Source organism: Solanum verrucosum, unplaced genomic scaffold (genome assembly GCF_900185275.1).
Source record: "Solanum verrucosum unplaced genomic scaffold, falcon-dt-bn FXZP01000049.1, whole genome shotgun sequence".
Classification (NCBI taxonomy): Eukaryota; Viridiplantae; Streptophyta; class Magnoliopsida; order Solanales; family Solanaceae; genus Solanum; species Solanum verrucosum.
Genome location: NW_026020221.1, coordinates 3415150 through 3435180, shown reverse-complemented (window position 1 = coordinate 3435180; position 20031 = coordinate 3415150). Strand labels below are relative to the sequence as shown.

At 35.9% G+C, this 20031-nt stretch overlaps 2 protein-coding genes across 2 annotated transcripts; both read left to right on the top strand.

Moving 5' to 3' along the window:
* The first annotated feature begins 946 nt into the window (after positions 1-946).
* On the top strand, positions 947-12275 carry LOC125831342 (uncharacterized). Its single transcript, XM_049510541.1, is given in 17 exon segments — positions 947-1222; positions 1951-2399; positions 2496-2581; positions 4315-4469; positions 4716-4780; positions 4914-5108; positions 5250-5304; positions 6692-6907; positions 7400-7512; positions 7811-8000; positions 8157-8216; positions 8298-8552; positions 9111-9369; positions 9446-9651; positions 10072-10122; positions 11935-11986; positions 11989-12275. Coding segments are annotated over 16 exon segments (2457 nt in total). The 5' UTR covers positions 947-1222; positions 1951-2136; the 3' UTR covers positions 12225-12275.
* A 990-nt stretch (positions 12276-13265) lies between these two features.
* LOC125831341 (pentatricopeptide repeat-containing protein At1g74850, chloroplastic) lies at positions 13266-17949 on the top strand. Its single transcript, XM_049510540.1, has 4 exons — positions 13266-15100; positions 15739-16053; positions 16233-16340; positions 17124-17949. Exons 1-4 carry the CDS (start codon positions 13281-13283, stop codon positions 17461-17463), a joined length of 2583 nt encoding a protein of 860 aa, XP_049366497.1. The 5' UTR covers positions 13266-13280; the 3' UTR covers positions 17464-17949.
* Positions 17950-20031: the final 2082 nt, after the last annotated feature.

Below are 20031 nucleotides of genomic sequence, written 5' to 3'. Positions count from 1 at the left end.
GAAAAGCTAAATAATTTTGTTATATGTCCAAGTTGATTTGAAATGAAAAATCATTGTTACTATATTATATATAAAGAATAATCAGAGCAACTTATAATTAAAATTATCAAAAAAATCATAATATATATATACACTCGTGATTCAATTCCTTTTCTTTTTTTAAATAGAATGATTCAACTTCTTTTCTTTTCACTAGAATCATTCAACTCTAAAACTTAAAGTTGATAGACAAGTGCGAAGAAGAGGAATATATAAAAAGTGTACATATAAAACTTTAGTGATAAATGCTCATTTTAGTTACTCTATTAATTTACACAAGCTTTAAAGCTATTAACTTAAACAAGTTTTATGCAATTCTGAATCTTTACTAACCACATTTTAAAGTCATCATATTTATAAACAATAAAATTAATAAAAATTGAAGTAGCCTAATTCCATTTTTATATAATATGATAATCATGATTTTTTTTTCCCTTGTGCATTAAGATTACACTTCTAATTCATTTTAAACACTAAAAATGAATTTATTTATTTATACATGTTTCTAAACATATTAATATATATATACAATTTATATGAGCGAGGTATATATTCATTACAATATCATCATTATAGGAATATATTTTGTGTTGAAATTTAATAAGCATTAATGAAGTTATTCTCTAGACAAAACACGAGAAACAAAATTACTGTTTTTAATGAAGTGGTTTAATGGTGAATCTTTAATGCTCCTATTTCGAGGGTTCAGATTTTCCGCCGCTAAGATATTTAACTTTTGCTTAAAACGCATTATTGAAAAAATATGTGAAATTACTCATTCGGGAACAAAATAACCTCTAATTAAGCTCATTTAATAGAGGTAAAACTGTCATTTCATAAAATCTACAGGTGTCATTGGGAATTAGCTGTTTTTCAGGTTCAATATTTAGGAAAAAACGAAGTTCTTGTCCCCCAAACACGTTTCTCCTTCACATCTGTTGTTCCTTTTTTCCACGCTTTCTGACTCCGGGGACACCCATCGCCGCCGTAAACAACCACCTCCGCGCCCCACCGTCACTAGTTTTATTACAAGCTGCAAGCTTTTTTACAGCTCGAGCACCGTTGACTTAGTTATTCCACGTTTGTTTGCTGAAAAGAAAAAGAGGAAAACAAGAAACAAGAAACTACATTTTAGGTGTTTCTTCTTTGTTTATCAAAACGTTAATTGGATCAGTGCTTGTAGGTGGGTTTTTCTTCTTTATTGTTTTTTGTATTCGCATTGTTAAGTTAATTCGAACTTCTGCATCGAATGATTTTTTGCGGTATTTTCGATTTTGCTAATAAAACCTGTGAAGTTGTAGTTTTTTTTTTTTGAGTTGAATGGAGGGGTATTTTGGATTTGGCTTATGTTGTTGAAATCTTGTTTTTTTTTCTTGGGTGATTGATCAAAGTGATTTTAGTTAACTTGTTATCTTACTTTCTAATCTCATTCTTGTTTCTTGTACAAAGATAGGGACTTTGCATCAGAATAAGATGAGTTTCAAGGGGTTTTAGTGGGGTTTTCAGAAATTTTGTATTCTGCATTAGTGAGGTTCAAGGTCCAATTTTTGTATTTTTTTTTTCAGCATAACAGCTGTGCGCCTGTGCCTGTCAGTAAATATTTGATGTATGGTAGTTGTACACTTCAATTTGCTTTTATTATCTTGGGGATGTAGATGTGGATAGCTTTTTAACTTTTCTATGTGCCTCATAATAAATGTCTTTGCTTTAACCTTTTGTGATCTCTGACCTATAATACTTTGAAGTTTTTAAGATGGCAAACTCTATATTCGCTGATGTCGGATAGTACGAACTTGCTGCTAATTTTTCTTATCAAAGCCTGCTGTTTGCTTATCAAAACTTTCACCCAGGAGGTTTTTAGGTTTGATGAAGGAGTTTTTAAGTTTTTACAAATAATGTTTCTATACACAGGGATCCGCTGTGAAGATATTTGTTGCTAGACAATACTGGAGCAAGGTTAGCTTTTCCACAAGCAAATTTACGAGTCGCTTTTTGAGATCTTCATTTGTTATAATCTTGTTTCTGATTGGAAATATAGTGGGCTAATGCTTGGGTGAAGGGAGTTAGAGGGATGCACATTTTTAGATATTTCAATAGATGTCTGTTATATTACGCCGCCTTCGATGGATGATAGCTGGTCTAAATAAAGGAACACCAGTAACCCCTAAGAGGCTGCACAGTGCTGATGTGCGGCCTGTGCCTCTTTCGCCACTGTCAAAGCAGCAACAATTGCAACTACTCAAGTCCTATTACGAGTCAAAGTCTGAGCATAGAAAGCCTAAACAACCAATGTTGGAGGCTGTGCATGAGATTTCCATCTACATTCACCGGTTTCACAATCTTGATTTGTTCCAGCAAGGGTATGTGGGCATCATGTTTCATAGTTCTTTATCTTACTCCTTTGGTAATTTGACTATTGTACTTCTGTTTCCTTACAATTTTTGCCAAATATGTAGATGGTACCAGATTAAGATTACAATGAGATGGGAAAATGGTGATAATGGGGTATTAGGAACTCCATCCAGAGTCATCCAATATGAAGGTAAATTTCTAGAATATGGCGAAACGGTCAAAGAATACAGCTGGCTTCTAAAAGAAGGGTACCTTCGAATATTGCAGTCAAGTATAGTGGGATGTAGAAGTGAGAAAAATATCATCTTTGAGGAAAAAGTGGACGAGTCAATATTCTGAAATTCTTAAAGTCCCATTACTATGAATAAGCTATGCAAGATGAGAAACTGATGTGGTAGTTTTATGCGCTATGATATCTTTCTGATGTTATGTGCATTTGATTTTTATTTTATTGCTTCATTGCTGAGAACAAATTTTACAATCGTAGAAAGCAGTTTTGGTCATTGCACATTGTTTCAGAGGATATAATCGTAGAGGAACAAGAGATGTTTTGATGGAGAGTCAACTGCTTTAGGCATTTTGAAGGCTAGGTGCATTGCAAATTTGTTTAGTTGGTCCAACTTGTATGCTGTTAATGCAGAACAACTTCAGGATTTTACTGACTCACTAGTTCTGGCTTAGATAGTTTGTATAGTTTGCCAGGGATTTTTTTTGTAAGCTCAAATGCCATATCTTGTAATTCTTGCATCTTCTTGACGCTGTTATTAATACCACTTACCTAATCAAACAAAAAAAAATACTGCAAAAACTAATTAAAAGGAAGATAGAGGTCATAGGTTGTATAGTGCACTAGTCTATCATAATTGAATATGATTCTCAAAAAATGAATATTTCAATCCACCAAGATAATACGCGCAAGCCCATTCTCCTTTTGGAGAAATCAGAACTCTCTGTTCGCTTTCAGTAATGAATATAATTGATGGCTGTCATGGTTATGATTTATCTATCCTTTTTAACTTCACAAAAATTGATACATCCTTTTTAAGCATGTACCTAAGGTAGCAAAGGCATGAATAATTAACTTTCTCTACCGTCAAGAAAGTTCGTTTAATTGTTAGTCTAACCTCTATAGTCCTTTACAAGGTTCTAGAGACACTAATTAATGAACCTGTTCGATGACACTCCTAGATCTTGTTCTCATACTTGGACTCTTATATATGTTTCTTCGTTCTCGTGACATTGACATTCTTTCTGAAAGTTGATGGTCATTATTATTTTCAAAATAATTCTGCATTTAAGCATCCTAGAATATGCCCAACCTTAAGTCAATCACTGTGCTGCTAAATGAGTTCCTATTGTGAGCTGTCTGGATAAGTACAGATTTCTTAGATTTGATCAGGTTAGTGGACTAAATGTGACTTTTTTTGGCATTTCATGTATATACTCATGATTGATTGCTGTTTTGAAAAACTTAACTAACATTTTTTGCACTTATCTTTTTAATCTGTTTCTTCTTGCTGTTTTCACTAGACATTTGTAAAGTAAACACTTAATGGTCGTAATCTTGTCTTCAACTCTCTTAAGAAGAAGAGAAATGATCAGATGAGCTCTCTGAAAAGAGATCTTAATTTGAGAAGGGAGGAAAATGAGTTAGAATAAACCAGGTTATTTTATCCATTTCGTTCTTTCTCCTTTTTTTTGATGGGTAAACGACCTGTGTTTTGAATGGGTAGGGCCTTTTGTCCTCAATTATAGTTAATTACTTAATTCTTAGATGAAGAGAGAAAAGCAACAGAAATACATGTTTGCATATGCCCTTTCATGAACACACACATAGAAAGCATACCATTGATAATATGATATAGCTTTTGCAGTCATGGGAGAACTGTTGTCTGGTGAGTAATACCTTTGTTTGGGTTGCAGCTCCTGATTTGGGTTCCGAAGATGTATATGGTGTATGGAGAATTGATGATACAGATCATAGTTTCTCCACACAGCCTTTCCGAATCAAATATGCAAGGCAGGATATTCTTCTCTCCATGATGGTCTCCTTCAACTTATCTCTGAACGAACATGAGGTGATCTCTCTTGAACTTAGCCCCCATCTGTAAATTTCTTCCCTCCCACCTTCTCCCCCCACATTCACCCATCAAAGGTGTATCTATGTGGGCTTTGTTCTTGTTATAACAATGAAGCAACAAGGTCGGTTGGTTCAATTGAAGTATAAGTCCACATTGTTCAAACATTTCAGGCATATAGGTTATCTGGAACCGTTATATCTTTCCATATCTTAATCTCACCTACTAATATGTAAAAATTATCAGGGCCCATCGACATCTGGTGTCATTCTGAAATTTGAGCTTTTCTATGCACCTATATTGGAGAATGGGTTAGTTGATTTTTTGAACTGTGCTTTTCTGCAGTTGCATCAAGAAATAATTCACAAAACAATAATGTTATTTCTAATAAACATAAAAATGCAAATATACTTTGCATTCCTGATAAATAACTGTATAATGCAGGACTAGTCTACAGGATTCCTTGGATGCTTCTCCTGCTGCAGTCCATGAATTTCGTCTTCCATCCAAAGCTCTTCTAGGGTTGCACTCTTATTGTCCTGTACATTTTGATGTTTTTCATGCAGTACTGGTCGATGTGAGTGTGCACATCAGCCTTTTGAAAAGTGGTGTCTACACTTCCTCAAAGAAGGTACCAAGGTTTGTCAAAGATTCCAATCCTTTACTGTTAAATTGAGTATATATTGAGATCATACCAGAGTTGTATCTGTTTCATGTGGCTGCTGCTTAATTTTATTATTATAAGATGATAATAACTACATTTACAATGGAGCTTTTCAGTGACCCTCGTGTGGATGAAGATAATGATAATGAAGATTACAATCAGGGAAAACAAGTATGTGCTCTTCCTGATTTTAGATTTCTGACTCCTTCACCTGTCTTTCACAATTTATTCGGTTTAACTTTTTAAGTAAGGTAGATAAACCAGTGTGTTGGTGAAATGTAAGGAGGATCATCTTGTAATTTGCTTCATTGATTTTGTGATCATGGATCATTTTAAGAGTCAAGGATCATGATTTATTAGTTTTCTCCAAGTGTATGACCGTCTCTTGCTTACTCTTCAATTATTCTGCTTTCCATTTGAACTGTATTAAGAAATCATGGTATCCAAACAGAAAATATTCATGGGTTCCTTGAATATTCTGCTGTTTATGCTTCTTGCTTTTCAATGAATTTCAGCAAGTATACACAACAGTAGTGATGGCACATCTGGCAATGGGTATAATTTCAAGATAAAATAGAAATAAAGGGCACCCTAGGGTGTGTCCTAGTGGTCAATGAAGAAAGTTAGAACCATGAGGTCTCATGTTCAGATCTTGACGATGCAAAAAAATAAAATACTAGGTGATTTGCTTCCATCTATTTAAGTCTTGATGGAAAGAGTTATTTGGTACCTGCGGTACCTATGCTGATAGGAGGTAGGGAGGTAGAAGATACCCGATGTCGTGGTGCACGTAAACTGACCCGGCCACCACTGTAAAAAAAAAGAAGAAGAAGTATAGAAATGTGGTGATGCAGTACAAGTTTGTAGGAAAAGAAATCAGTCTAGGATTTTCACATATGAATTAAGTCTAGTATCATATCAAATTTGAAGGACTGAAAGTTAAATGACTTTATGTTTCAGCGGTGCATCACTAAAGAACTCAATAACAACACTAAGATTCTTTAGTGGACCCATTACCCATTGAGTTTTGAACTGTGGCCACCGGCCCTCGGGGATTTATAGGATTTCTTTGATTATGAAAAAGAACGATTTGTTTTAAAAGATAAAATGGTTTGATATGCTTGTTTTCCTAATACAAAGAGGAAAAATTCGTGATAGAATCATGCACTCTCTCCGTTCCAGTTTATGTGACAACATTTCCATTTTAATCCTTTCTAAAAAGAATGACAACTTTCTATATATTATGGAAACAATCGAACTTGAATTTTCCATCTTTCACACAATTATTATGGAATGTTAAGATCACAAGTTTAAAAGTTTTCTGGCTACACAAATGTTATGACATGTTTTTTTTTATCAAGTAAAAAAAAGTTATAGCATGTTATAACCACATGTTTCAAAAGTCTTCCTTTCTTTCTTAAACTCTGTACCAATGCAAACCTTGCCACATAAATGGAGGGAATATCTTTTCTCAAGCATGTGTGACATCTTAGATTCATTTGCCTTGTCATTCTTATTATGTGTTTCTCCAGTATTTTCATATCATATCTTGTATCAGGAAATGCTTATTAAAGCCCTTTCAAGTGCACGGGACATACTTCTCGAGGAGCTAGAAAAAATTAGCAAGGCTATAAATCAGTCTATCGATTTTACTAATTTTACTTCCAAGTTTGGTGATAAACAAGCGTCCCAATTTTCTGCAAGTGCAGCCACAGACTTGATGAATGATAAGGTTGCAAGAGAAGTGCCAAGCAAGATACTGAATGACACCAAGGTCTTATCCTCATACTGCTGAAACTTTTTCTGATTTTCTTTACATTAATGTTGATCTTGGTGCCTCTCAAAATCTAATATCCAAGTTTGCTTTCCAAAAAAATAGATTCAATATTCCACTTTGACTGTGCGCTATGAATTCAGTTGTATTTTTGTATTTCCTCTTTTACTGCAGAAACTTTTTCTGATCTTCATTACATTAATATTGATCTTGGTGCATCTTAAAATTTAATATCCAACTTTGCTGTCTAAAAGTAAGACTTAATATCCCACTTTGACTGTGCGTTGCTTCGAATTTAGTTGTATATCCCACTTTGACTGTGCGTTGCTTCAAATTTAGTTGTATGTTTGTATTTATAACTTCCCTTTTCACAAAGTGCCATCCTTTTTGGATGTTCCTATGTAATAAGTTAGATATTAACTTTGGAGTTGGGACTGACAAAGGACCACCTTCTATACCTTATTAATTCTCACTCTTTATATTCTTAATCAGAAACTAGAAGATGGAGTTCTCCAGTCTCAATCCAAGGATGAATTACTCCAGTTGTATCATTCCCTTGGTGACCAAGTCTTTTACTTATGGAGTATGTTTATGAGGTTTCACAGGTTTGTTTACCTTTACATTTGCACTATTTGTAGTCAGTGAGCTTATGTTATTTTGCCCCTCAGACTTTACTGATTAGTACATCATCTGAGTAAATAACATGTATTTAGTACACCGAAAAAGAAAGACGACTACCTCATTTTATGCTTTAGGTACCAGTCAATGCATTATGCACCTCAATTAGTCTATCCATGCACAAGATCACGCATAAATATAATTTGTATCTAGGGTTCGTCATCTATGGTTAGTGCTGTACTGCTGTTTCTTGGGATCTTAAACTGGTTCTTGATTTTCCTTTAGGACTCATAAGACATCAATTATGGATTTTCTGCGTGAGCAATGGGCTATTGATCGAAGAGCTGAATGGTCAATATGGATGGTTCATTCTAAAGTTGAAATGCCTCACCAATACATAAGTAGTGACATTGATAGCTCTTCTTACCATGGTTCCCGTGGGAGAGCACCTGTCCTGCGGAAGATATCGGAGGATGTAAGCATATCTACACTTCTGATTTGCTATAATCATTGTTGTTTCTTTTTGAACTTTATCTCTGTAGTGTGACAAAGTCTGAGTTGTTAAAGATGAGAATCATTCTATATATTTTAGTGTAGTATTGAACTTGAGTTGTCATTCTTCTCTGTGCAGCCTGCACAGACTGCAGCTATGAGAGCTGATCTTCACAGAAGAAGTATTGCGCAAATGAGGGTTAGTACAATCTAACATATTATTCTCGGTGTAGTTATCTTTACTGTGATGGATTGATGAATTAAAATTGGTGCATTGCAGATCAACAGTCGATCTATCCAAGACATGCATATATTTGGAGATCCATCACGCATCCCAATTGTAATTGTAGAGCGTGTTGTTAATGCACCTTTGCGGTCAACAAGTGGAAATTCATACTTCAACCACCGGGAGCCAAAAGATGCAAATAGCCTGCTAGTTGAGACACATTCTAAAGGCACAAAAAAGATTCATGGCACAACCCCTTGTCAAAATGGCCGTGTTTTGAAGATTGTGGTTTTTGTCCATGGATTCCAGGCAAGTTTATCATCCTCATTCCTCAGCATCAAATAGATTAATAATCCTGTTATTTGTTTCCTGCATACGTCCTTGTAATTGTCTTCCTCTGTCAGAAAGCACCTCTAGTTCCTCATCTTAAAACCCAACATACTTGTCTATTCAATATTGTTTTTTTCATTCAACTCTATGTTACAATTTGATCAAAGTACAACAACAACAACATACCCTGCTAAGTTATCTTCTGGATGTTTATGCTCGAACCAAATGCCTGTATTTGAGCATGACGCTTGTTGTTCTTGAAGTCTTCTTGTAACTAGACTCTGCCCTCATGAATGGCAATGCAAGAGGAAGGGTTGACATGCTGAATAAACTGTGCCAGATATACAGGGCATTCTGATACTAAATCTTTACTATGCAGTCTTTATCATGATACACGGATGATGGACTTCAGGGTTTGCTAGGATCACAGAATGCACTTCATTATGTTTGTACTGCACCTGTGGTGTGATGAACTATTTTTATTGATTATTTTGCTTATAATCCTTTCTAACTCTAAGATGAGAGCATTTATTGCAGGGACATCATTTAGACTTGCGCCTTGTTCGAAACCAGTGGCTTTTAATAGATCCCAAGATGGAGTTTCTTATGTCAGAAGTTAATGAAGAAAAAACAGCGGGAGACTTTAGAGAAATGGGCTTAAGGCTGGCACAAGAAGTAACTTCTTTCATAAAAAAGAAGATGGACAAAGCCTCGAGATCTGGAAATTTGAAGACTATTAAGCTAAGCTTTGTTGGACATTCCATTGGGAACATCATATTAAGAACAGCTTTAACAGGTTTGTACTCTGTAATCTCATCTGTTTTCTTCAAATAACTTTTCAAAGTTTCTTAGACTTTGTGCTTCCTTTGCAGAGAGCATCATGGAACCATATCTCAGATTCCTTCACACGTATGTTTCTGTATCTGGTCCACATCTAGGTTACCTGTACAGTTCAAATTCTTTGTTCAATTCTGGGTTGTGGCTCTTGAAGAAGCTCAAGGGCACACCATGCATACATCAGCTTACATTTACAGATGACCCCGATCTCCGGAACACATTCTTGTACAAACTTTGCAAGGTACTACATGGTATAGTAGTATTAATTTTTGTGGAGGTATTGGTGCTGCGGCCTAAATGCTGCTTCACCAATTCATTTCTTTTCAAATTTTTTTTTGTTGGAATTCATGGCTAGTTAAGGGTGGGAAGAAGATTGATCAGTCTTAGTCATGAATTCCAGATGGAATATCTACTTTCCGTTATTATGACGTGCTTGTGGTTATCTTCTTATTCAATCAATTAACTATGCCTCTATCAAAAGCAAAAAAAAACTACACCTCCATCCCAAAATTATTTTTGTTATCGGTTCTTTTAAATTTGGTAGCTTGAAAAGATATTTCAAATATTCAGTACTAGGCTCTTATCAAACTAAAAAAAATAATGTAACAGGAGCTGTGATTATTAGCAAGAGTACTAACACTCCTAATTGCGTCTTTTCCAGCAAAGGTCCTTGGAGAATTTCAAGAATATTATTTTGTTATCTTCACCTCAGGTATTATTCATATTCTTTTGCTGGCTTCCTTTTTTTTTTTTTTTTACTTTCTCGCGATGGTTCCTTCTGATTATAGAATACAAACTCATTGGATCTTTTTTCTCTTCAGTAATTTATACGTGTCGTCCAGAATATAATAGAACTGAAATTGAGTGTATTATCACGAGACAATTTGGTTTGAGAAGTGATCTCTGTATGGGAATTGATGTTCTTCAATCAAAGAATTATAATGTATGGAATTTGCATTATATTCAATCTATTTGGCTTAGTGGTACGACTGCAACGCGTGATGTGATTAGGCTATCTACCGAGTTTTGAAACGTGCACCATTAGGCTCGAAAATTTCTTGGTTAATTTTGAAAAATGTAAATGTATTAGGCATCCGCAAAAGGAAAGGAATTGTGCTAAGAAATTTTTTAGTCGGGTAATGTTGAACAATAATTTTCAGGCTCAAAAGAAAGATTTTTTTTAAAAGGGGAAGAGAAGTTGAGTTTCTTTTCAGCTGTGATCGGTAAAAGTCATTTGTTGAGTCTTTTAAGCAACATACATAGTGTTCGGATTGCACTAGGAATTTCTAAGTGAAACATAATTTTCTGTGAAAAATATTATCTATTGGTTACTAAGATAGAAAGCTCAAATGATCCATGGCCCTTACATTCGTATGGCATTCTAGACTTGAACCAAGAGTATGGTGCTCTTATGGCAGATCTTGTGCAGAGAATAGATTTCTGAAATGTCATGAAGTGCATTCATTCTTTCTATAATATAGGGAAACCTGCAACTTTAAACACACATCACAAGATCTATTGATTGGAACACAAAAGAGACCTGGAATGGCATAAAACTATTAAAGACCTGGATTTGTACGTACTTGAATAACTTCCAGAATTGCTTTATCTTTTATTTCATTTCTTCATATGGTTCTAGGTGGACCAAGACATGAAAATGAAATCTTTGAAACACCCAATACGTCGATATGGCTTCACTGCCTCTCATTCCGAGAAGAGTTTGTAACTTCCCTAAAGATAATTTTTGTGTGAACTCACTGCTGTATGAATGCTTGGCATTATGTTCTATTTCTTGTATTATTGGTGAGGTCATCTTATGCGCTGTATTTACCATAAAATGTGGTATCATGACCCCTTATGTGCAGTATAAGATAGTTCATTGAATATTTTAGTTCACAACCCTCATTGGTATTGAGAACCCTTAGTTCTATAGGAAGGAATATCTTGCATGCAGGGTATTAGTGTTAATGTCTTCCAGTCTGGTTAAACCTTTTAACTGAAAAAGAAAGAGAAGCGCATTTCTATGCCATAAGTCGTTAACTCGTTAATGCTAACCACTTTTCTAGTTGCAATTTTAATCACCAATCTTGTAATTCCACATTTTTGTTACCATCTCCCTGAGCTTCTTATGTGGTACATTATTCGGAGCATGTTTTGCATGTTGCTAGTCTCAACTGTACACCTTGTTTTAATTAGGTTATGTTGCATAGTCTCTTTTCACTGAGACTTGTACCTTCTCATTCGTCCTGAAAAGTGAATATTTTAATGTGTAGTTGTCGTCCATGCCACCGTTAAGTGTACTTTGCTCGTGAAAAACTAATCGAGAAAAACATTGTAAATGAAGCATATTTAGTGATTCTAAGGTGTATCTGTTTGGTCAATAGAACTGGTGTTACCATTGCACTGCTTGAACGAACTGTCTCAAATGGGAATGCAGTTCTTTGAGATTATTGTGTTTCTTATCATCCCTGCCCTTTTTTTTTTTCCCAATCTCATTGCATGATGGCTGATTCTGTCTTTTCAGGATGGTTATGTTCCATATCATTCTGCAAGAATTGAGATGTGTCAAGCATCTTCAGGGACAGCTCAAAAAAGGGCAAAGTATTTCTGGAGATGCTGAATGACTGCTTGGACCAGATACGTGCTCAGTCATCCGAGCATCGAGTATTCATGAGGTGTGATGTCAACTTTGACACAACATTGCAAGGAAGGAACTTGAATACGATCATTGGAAGGGCTGCTCATATCGAGTTCTTGGAGTCTGACACTTTTGCGAAGTTCGTAATGTGGTCATTTCCTGAGTTGTTTACATGACTTGTGGGCTGGTCAATTTCATCACAACTGAACTCCCATCTCCTGGAGCCTGCCTACCATGTAACCTGAACCTCAAAAAATGGTTATGGCTCTAGGATGTCGAGGGCCTCGACACACTCATAACCATGAATATGGAATGCTGTGGTAAGTCATTAGCTGCAAGGTGATTTTGGTGAAGCTGCTCAGTTATATAACTCTATAGCACAGTTACAATGGTAGCAAATGCAGGAAAGCTTAACGACTAATCTACGTTTAGTGGCGATCACAATATTTTTGGACTTGGAATTCCTAGCATCAATATGTTGTGCAGTAATAGAATCATCAGGTCTAACAAAAACCAATTGTAGCGAGTTAGACAAGTTGTTTTTAATATTATCAAATTATATTCTTATGGGGAACTCATGTTGTCAAAGTCAAGTTACATTTTCCAGTTTTTTCATTCACAGCAAAAGAAAAAAAAGAGAGGAGAAAGTAGAGTACTTATGGGGGGAGTTGCAAACACACACACAACAACACGTCCAGTCTAATCCCTCGGGTTAATGTAGAAGTTATTTTCGTTGATAGACTCTCGGCTCAAAAGAAAGACATTCGACACATGATTATAAGAAAATAGATATATAATTGTACAAGTGTTTAAAGAAACTATGTGATTTTTATGAAGAAATATTTGAATAATTTATTAGAGATTTCAATTTATTATGAAGAAACTAAATTTTAGAACCTTTTTTTTCTTCTTGTTTTTCCCGGGTAAAATATTTAGCCCACCCAAAATGCGAGTTAAATTAAAAAGAAGAAAAAAAGGAAAATAATAAATATTACAGTAATTTTATTTTACGTATTTTTTTTCATTATTATCCATAGCGTCCATTATCCACGTGTCCTTCTCCAACTTCTTCTTCTTCTCCTTGTATAACCCCAGCTTAAAGCTTAAACCTGAGCTCCTTTTTCTGCCATTTCTCTGAGCTCCACCGTGCTCCGCCACTTCACCGCTCTCCATTCCGGCGCCGGTTTATTTGTTCAGTGATATAGGGGCGACACATGTGAGATTGACCAAATATGTCCCTTTCATACAATACTTTTTCCCAAGTCCTTACCCCAGTACCTCCCTCTCATCGTTTCCTATTTCCGGCCAAAATCCCAAACTACTACAAGCTCCCCGGATTTCACCGACGCCTTCTGCTAACGGTTGCCGTTAGAGCCAAGCCGAAAGATCTTATCTTAGGTAACCCAACGGTTACAGTTGAGAAAGGAAAGTACAGCTATGACGTTGAAACCCTAATCAACAAGCTTTCAAGCCTTCCGCCACGTGGTAGTATTGCCCGGTGCTTGGATACTTTCAAAAACAAGCTTTCTCTCTCTGACTTCTCCCTAGTGTTCAAGGAATTTGCTGCCCGTGGGGACTGGCAGCGTTCCCTTCGCCTCTTCAAGTATATGCAGCGCCAGATATGGTGTAAGCCTAATGAGCATATTTACACACTAATGATTGGAATTTTAGGCCGTGAAGGCCTTCTTGATAAAGCCTTTGAGATATTCGATGAAATGTCTACTCATAGTGTGGCACGAACGGTATTCTCTTACACTGCTATTATTAATGCTTATGGCCGCAATGGGCAATACGAAACTTCTCTTCAACTCCTTGAAAAAATGAAACAAGAAAATATAGTTCCTAGTATTTTGACTTATAATACAGTTATTAACTCTTGTGCTCGAGGTGGGTATGAATGGGAGGGTTTATTAGGTCTATTTGCTGAAATGCGACATGAGGGTATTCAACCGGATTTAGTTACGTACAATACTTTGCTTAGTGCTTGTTCAAGTAGAGAATTAGAAGATGAGGCAGAGATGGTTTTTAGGACGATGAACGAGGCTGGGGTTTTGCCTGATGTAACTACATACAGTTATTTGGTGGAGACTTTTGGGAAACTGGGGAAATTGGAAAAGGTCTCAGAATTGCTCATGGAAATGGAGGCTGGAGGTACATCGCCCGAGGTTACCTCGTATAATGTCTTATTGGAGGCTTATGCACATTTGGGGTCTATGAAAGAGGCTATGGATGTATTTAGGCAAATGCAGGCAGCTGGATGTGTGGCTAATGCAGAGACTTATAGTATTCTGTTGAATTTATATGGGAAAAATGGGAGATATGATCAGGTTAGGGAGCTTTTCCTTGAGATGAAAACGAGTAATACAGAGCCAGATGCGGATACATACAATATTCTCATTCAGGTCTTTGGTGAAGGTGGTTACTTTAAGGAGGTGGTAACATTGTTCCATGATATGGTTGAAGAGAAGGTAGAACCAAATATGGAGACTTATGAAGGGTTGATATATGCCTGTGGAAAGGGAGGGCTTCACGAAGATGCAAAGAGGATTCTGCTACATATGAATGGACAAGGCCTGGTGCCTAGCTCTAAAGTGTATACTGCTGTAATTGAAGCTTATGGACAGGCGGCGCTGTATGAGGAAGCAGTTGTCGCCTTTAATACGATGAATGAGGTAGGAAGCAGGCCAATGGTGGAGACTTTCAATTCTCTGATCCATACATTTGCTAAAGGGGGACTTTACAAAGAATCTGAAGCAATATGGTTTAGAATGGGTGAGGTTGGAGTTCCCCGGAATAGGGACTCTTTTAATGGTTTGATTGAAGGTTATAGACAGGGAGGTCAGTTCGAAGAGGCTATAAAAGCTTATGTTGAGATGGAAAAGGCAAGATGTGATCCAGATGAGCGAACGCTTGAGGCAGTTTTGAGTGTTTATTGCTTTGCAGGCCTAGTTGACGAAAGTGAGGAGCAGTTTCAGGAAATTAAATCACTGGGCATTCAGCCTAGCATCATTTGCTGCTGTATGATGCTGGCAATTTACGCAAAAAGTGAGAGGTTGGACTTTAATTTCCTATCAGCTGATTCTTCACATTTTAAAACTTGATATTATTCTATTAATCACATTGGTGCCTAGAAATGGTGTAGATAATTGGAAAAACTCATTTTTATGCTGTCTTTCAATTTTCTGGGATATAGCCTCTTTTTTTTTTTTTTTGAGAATGGTAACATGTGCTATAGCCTCTTGTATGACTGTACTTCTTAAGGTATTAGGTGGAAATACTCAATTTCTACAATTTGCAAATGCACAGGAGTTGAACTGATTTATTAGTTGTGTGCACTGACCGAACTAGTCTATCACCTGATTGAGGAATCCAACTTCTTTTCCATAAATTTCATAGTGTTTCTTCTTTTAACTGTTTTTTTATACTGCCTCAGGATTTGTGCATTTTATACTTCCTTGCATTGCTCAATATTTGGAGAAACTTTATTTGTTGGCTTCTACCATACATTATGCCATGTAATTGAGCAGGTTCTAGTCTAATTTGGTAGTTGATGTTTGGATGCTCTTAAAGTTGGTGGATGCATTCTTGTGAATTTGTGCATGACTGGTGTAACAAAGAAGATCTTTCTTTCTTTCCTTTTTCTTCCAATGTTCTTATATGCTGTATGCTGTCTTAAAATTCTTCTATTAGGTGGGATATGGCCCGTGAATTATTGAATGACGTGATGACAAACAAGACTTCCGATATGCACCAAATTATTGGCCGAATGATTCATGGAGATTTTGATGATGAAAATAATTGGCAGATGGTTGAATATGTCTTTGACAAACTCAAGTCAGAAGGATGTGGTTTGAGCATGAGGTTCTACAACACTCTTATAGAAGCACTTTGGTGGTTAGGCCAGAAAGAAAGGGCTGCAAGAGTGCTGAATGAAGCAACAAAAAGGGGGCTATTCCCTGAACTGTTTCGAAGAAACAAACTTGTGTGGTCTGTGGATGTTCATAGGTAATCCTACAATTGACTGTCCCCCCCCCCCCCACAAAACTCCCCAACTATACACACAACCTGCCCAACTGCCTATAGTACCAAATAATGGCATAACTATTTCCTGGCAGGAGATATTTAAAATGGGTGTATATTACAATAGTTATCTGGTATTTTCTAATCATTCTCTGTTGTTTTAGGATGTGGCCTGGTGGTGCATGCACTGCAATATCTGTTTGGCTCAACGATATGGAAGAGTTGTTTCATAAAGGCGAGGAGCTTCCCCAACTGGCTTCTATTGTAGTCGTGTAAGTGTTTTTGCCTCATTGCTTTTTCAGTGATCATCTCTTTTTTGTGATGCCATCTACCTATTTACTTTCTGTGTGTCTGGAGGGAGTGGGGGTAGATTGATCAAGCAACGTAAATGCTGGAACCTTCTTTTTGGGCGTGGATTAAGATAGGTCCTTTTAGTCCCATGCCAGTTATTTGCGTCTTTCTGAAAATTTTGGGAAAGAAGAGCAATAGCTATCACCTAGCAGAGCAAACACATGCTTATTGCTAAACAAGTCCATTATTGTTCATCTGTTTTCATATGTTCCAACATTTAGAAGCGTCAAATGTCATATTGATAATCTAGGAAATATTTCCACTGTCCATTTATGTAATTTTAGTTTCACCACGGGTAAGGGAAGGAAATTTGACCCAGTTAGTAGTTTAGGATTTTTTAAATTTTTTTTAGAGATAATTTAGTAGTTTTGGATTTGTGCAAGATCCGTGTAATACCGATTCAGTCATTCTTTTTGGAATGGAGGGAGTACAACAACGACTTACCTAGTGTAATCCCACAAGTCTTAGTTCCAGTGGAATGGAAGGAGTAAAAATAAAAATCTCCTAATATCTCATGTAGCTATTATTTTCTGAGTGTTTGAGTCTTCTTGTCTAACCTGTTTCTCACCTAGTAGTGGTGTCTACATAGCTAAGCAAATACTTAATGGAGGTAGTAATTAACTGTATTTTTAATGTATTTGGTTGTCTTTTTATTTCCCTCCTTCCCTTCAATAAAATTTACATGATTGCCTTTTGTGAATCAGACGAGGTCAGACGGAGAAGAGTTCAGTAACTAGGGATTTGCCAGTTGCTAAGGCTGCATATTCTTTTTTAAAGGACACTGTTTCATCATCATTTAGTTTTCCTGGGTGGAATAAGGGGCGGATAGTCTGTCAAAGGACTCAGCTCAAACGTACTTTTTCTAGTGCCGAACCATCCGCAGAAGCTTCAAAAGGTGACAGACTAATTCCTTTAAGTAACTCTCCCATTTCTCTTTTGGGAACACAAACATCTATGAGTGATGCAAAAAGATCAGAAAGTGCGAACGCTGACAGCGAGAGAAGCACCAGACCAGATCCAGAACTCATGGCGAGCAGTGTTTGAACAGATAAATGAGATATTTTAACGTGTTCTGCTTGACGAGTTTGCATTGGGTTTTGACCTACTGAACGAGAACACAAAGTTACCTGGCCCATACTCTAATTTTGATCTATCTATGGTTTGGCATCACCTCCTTTGATCTCAACTGCAGAAAAATGTCAAAACAGATGCAATCCCCTTAAGAAGCAGCAGAGTGAGTGCTAAAAATTCATGTTGTTTTCGATATTCTGGCACTCATCTAGGGGGACGGGAAACGGGGAATGGAAGAGATGGAAAGCATTAGCTTACACAGGTGGCTTATGTACACATGTATATTGAGTGTATTCCAATGCTAAAATCAAAATGATTCTTCTGAGAATTATAGGTTGGATCTACTTCATGCTGCTAATAGTAGTAGATATGGCATTTTTGTGTCCTTTAAATTTGCTGTATTGACACGATGGAACAATATCAATATAGTCATTAGCATACTTCTTTCCAATTTTACAACAACATATCCAGTGAAATCCCACAAAGTAGGGTTTAGGGAAGGTAGAGTGTACGCAGACCTTATCATTATCTCGTAGAAATAGAGAGGTTGTTATCTCGAAGTTGAATAGTATCTTATTCAGATACGATTATTGCTTTAGGATATGAGCTTTGCCCACTTTAGGTTCTGGACTCTAGCTTTTCCTACCCATAGTATGGAATGGCGGACTTTTCACTTTTGGGCTATTGACTTTTGAAAAGGTTAACTTTTCATCCAATTTACAAAGAGGTTGAGATTAGGTTGGCTTTGTTCTTCAACTTGGTTAAAAGCCAAGTTCATTAATTTACACAAAAAGAAATGAAAAGAAAGCTAAAAGTTGATTATAGCAAAGCACTAAAGTTACTACTTTTGAGTTCTCAACCATTTGATTAAACTGAGTTTCTATCAAAGAAGGCTCTCCTTTTGACATGTTTTGCACAAGTTGCGTGACTTAATAAGATTTGTAATATGTAGGTTTGTTCAATAGTGTCATATCCACCAAAATGGTCCAATTCCATATAGAATAGTATGGTGCTCATAAATAAACGTACATAGGAAAAGCCACTTAGTGGAATGCAGCCCTTTTTGTTTGAGTAGTCTAACTTATGTACACCAAAGATATATATAAAGAATTTTTACACTATCAGATCACTCAAAAAGATTTATCCTCCATTGAGGGAGGGAGGGAGGGAAGAGTTGTATTTGCCGAGGCATCAGGCAAGGTGGGACCGAAATCAACAGAGATTGGTGTTGGAGGGTGAAACAAAAGTCACTTTGTACCACTTGTTGCATCAAGCCAAACTTGCTATAAAAGCAAAAGAAAAGAAATTATGACTTCACTAACTCTCATTTGTTTGACCTAATTTAGAGAGGATGAAAAAAGGCATTGGAGGTTCCACTAGACAGCACTTTTTGATGCCTAATATGGAAGAGTGACAACTCTCTGATCTCTTTTGCTTGCTTTCATATAGTGAGTTCCGCAAAAGAACACTTATCATATTTATTGGTACAATAAAGATCATGCACGTCCTTCCACATTTGCATCTTTAATCACTATTACGTACGAACTACGGTCAAAACCTTTTTATAATGACATTGTTTGTTTTCATGTTTTTTTAGTGAAATATTATTACAAAAAGCATATCAGATAACATCAAACGAAGACTAGGTTAAAAAAAAGTCTTACTATTATAGTTATTGTTATAAAGAGGTGTAACTGTACAATACTATCATTTAACAATAACCAAAAAATAGAGGAAACGAAAATTGTGTAACATTCATGTTGGATTGATTCATATTCATTGGTTCTGTACTAGAGTTGTTATTGATTAGTTTGAGGTTGCTTATGTTTTAAGAGTGCAAAAAAGATATTTGTATACACGAACTAATTCTTCTTTTTCGAATGTATATACGGTTTTCGTTGAATCTTTTTGATCACTTTCAAAAACAAATTGAAATTCCGTCTTGACACGATAAATAGTAATGCCCATCTGCAGCCTTGAAATAGATTATTTCTCTGATTTTACATCATATTAATGAACATTTATCATTAACTATGGTTAGATAATATGTATTGGCAGTTTGGCACTTTAATTTTATAATAGTTAAATAACTTGATTTGGTGTGAACACTAGATGCGAGTAAATATTTATTTTACATGAAAATCTGACCCAAAAAGTTTATTTATCATCGTAAATATACTGTACTAAAATATATATTGTGTGAAATTACACACGTACGCATTTAAAAGAGAAAACAGTTGGAAAGTTCCTCCTCATTTTATACTTTGTGATGGCTTAGCTGGTTTCTTCACTATGAAGAAAAATTCTATTGTTCAATAGTCGAAAATAACCCAGAATTTTCTAAAAACTGATTTTATCTTATTTCATTTTATTATTATGAAATAGTTAGTTGGAATTCTAAAATCACACGCCTAAAATGTATCATATACATTGAAAAAGGAGGACTTTAGGTAAAGAAAAGAAAAGACGTAATACATAAGTATACTCTTTAACTTAGCTTCAGCTGATATTAACACCCTTCAACTTTAAGTATGCACAATT

What these genes read in the sequence shown, in the direction of transcription:
- LOC125831341 (XM_049510540.1), top strand. Translation starts at nt 13,281, where the DNA reads ATGTCCCTTTCATACAATACTTTTTCCCAAGTCCTTACCCCAGTACCT. An exon ending in TGGTCTGTGGATGTTCATAG is followed by an intron (nt 16,054 to 16,232) that starts GTAATCCTACAA and finishes CTGTTGTTTTAG; the next exon opens with GATGTGGCCTGGTGGTGCAT. An exon ending in CTGGCTTCTATTGTAGTCGT is followed by an intron (nt 16,341 to 17,123) that starts GTAAGTGTTTTT and finishes TTTGTGAATCAG; the next exon opens with ACGAGGTCAGACGGAGAAGA.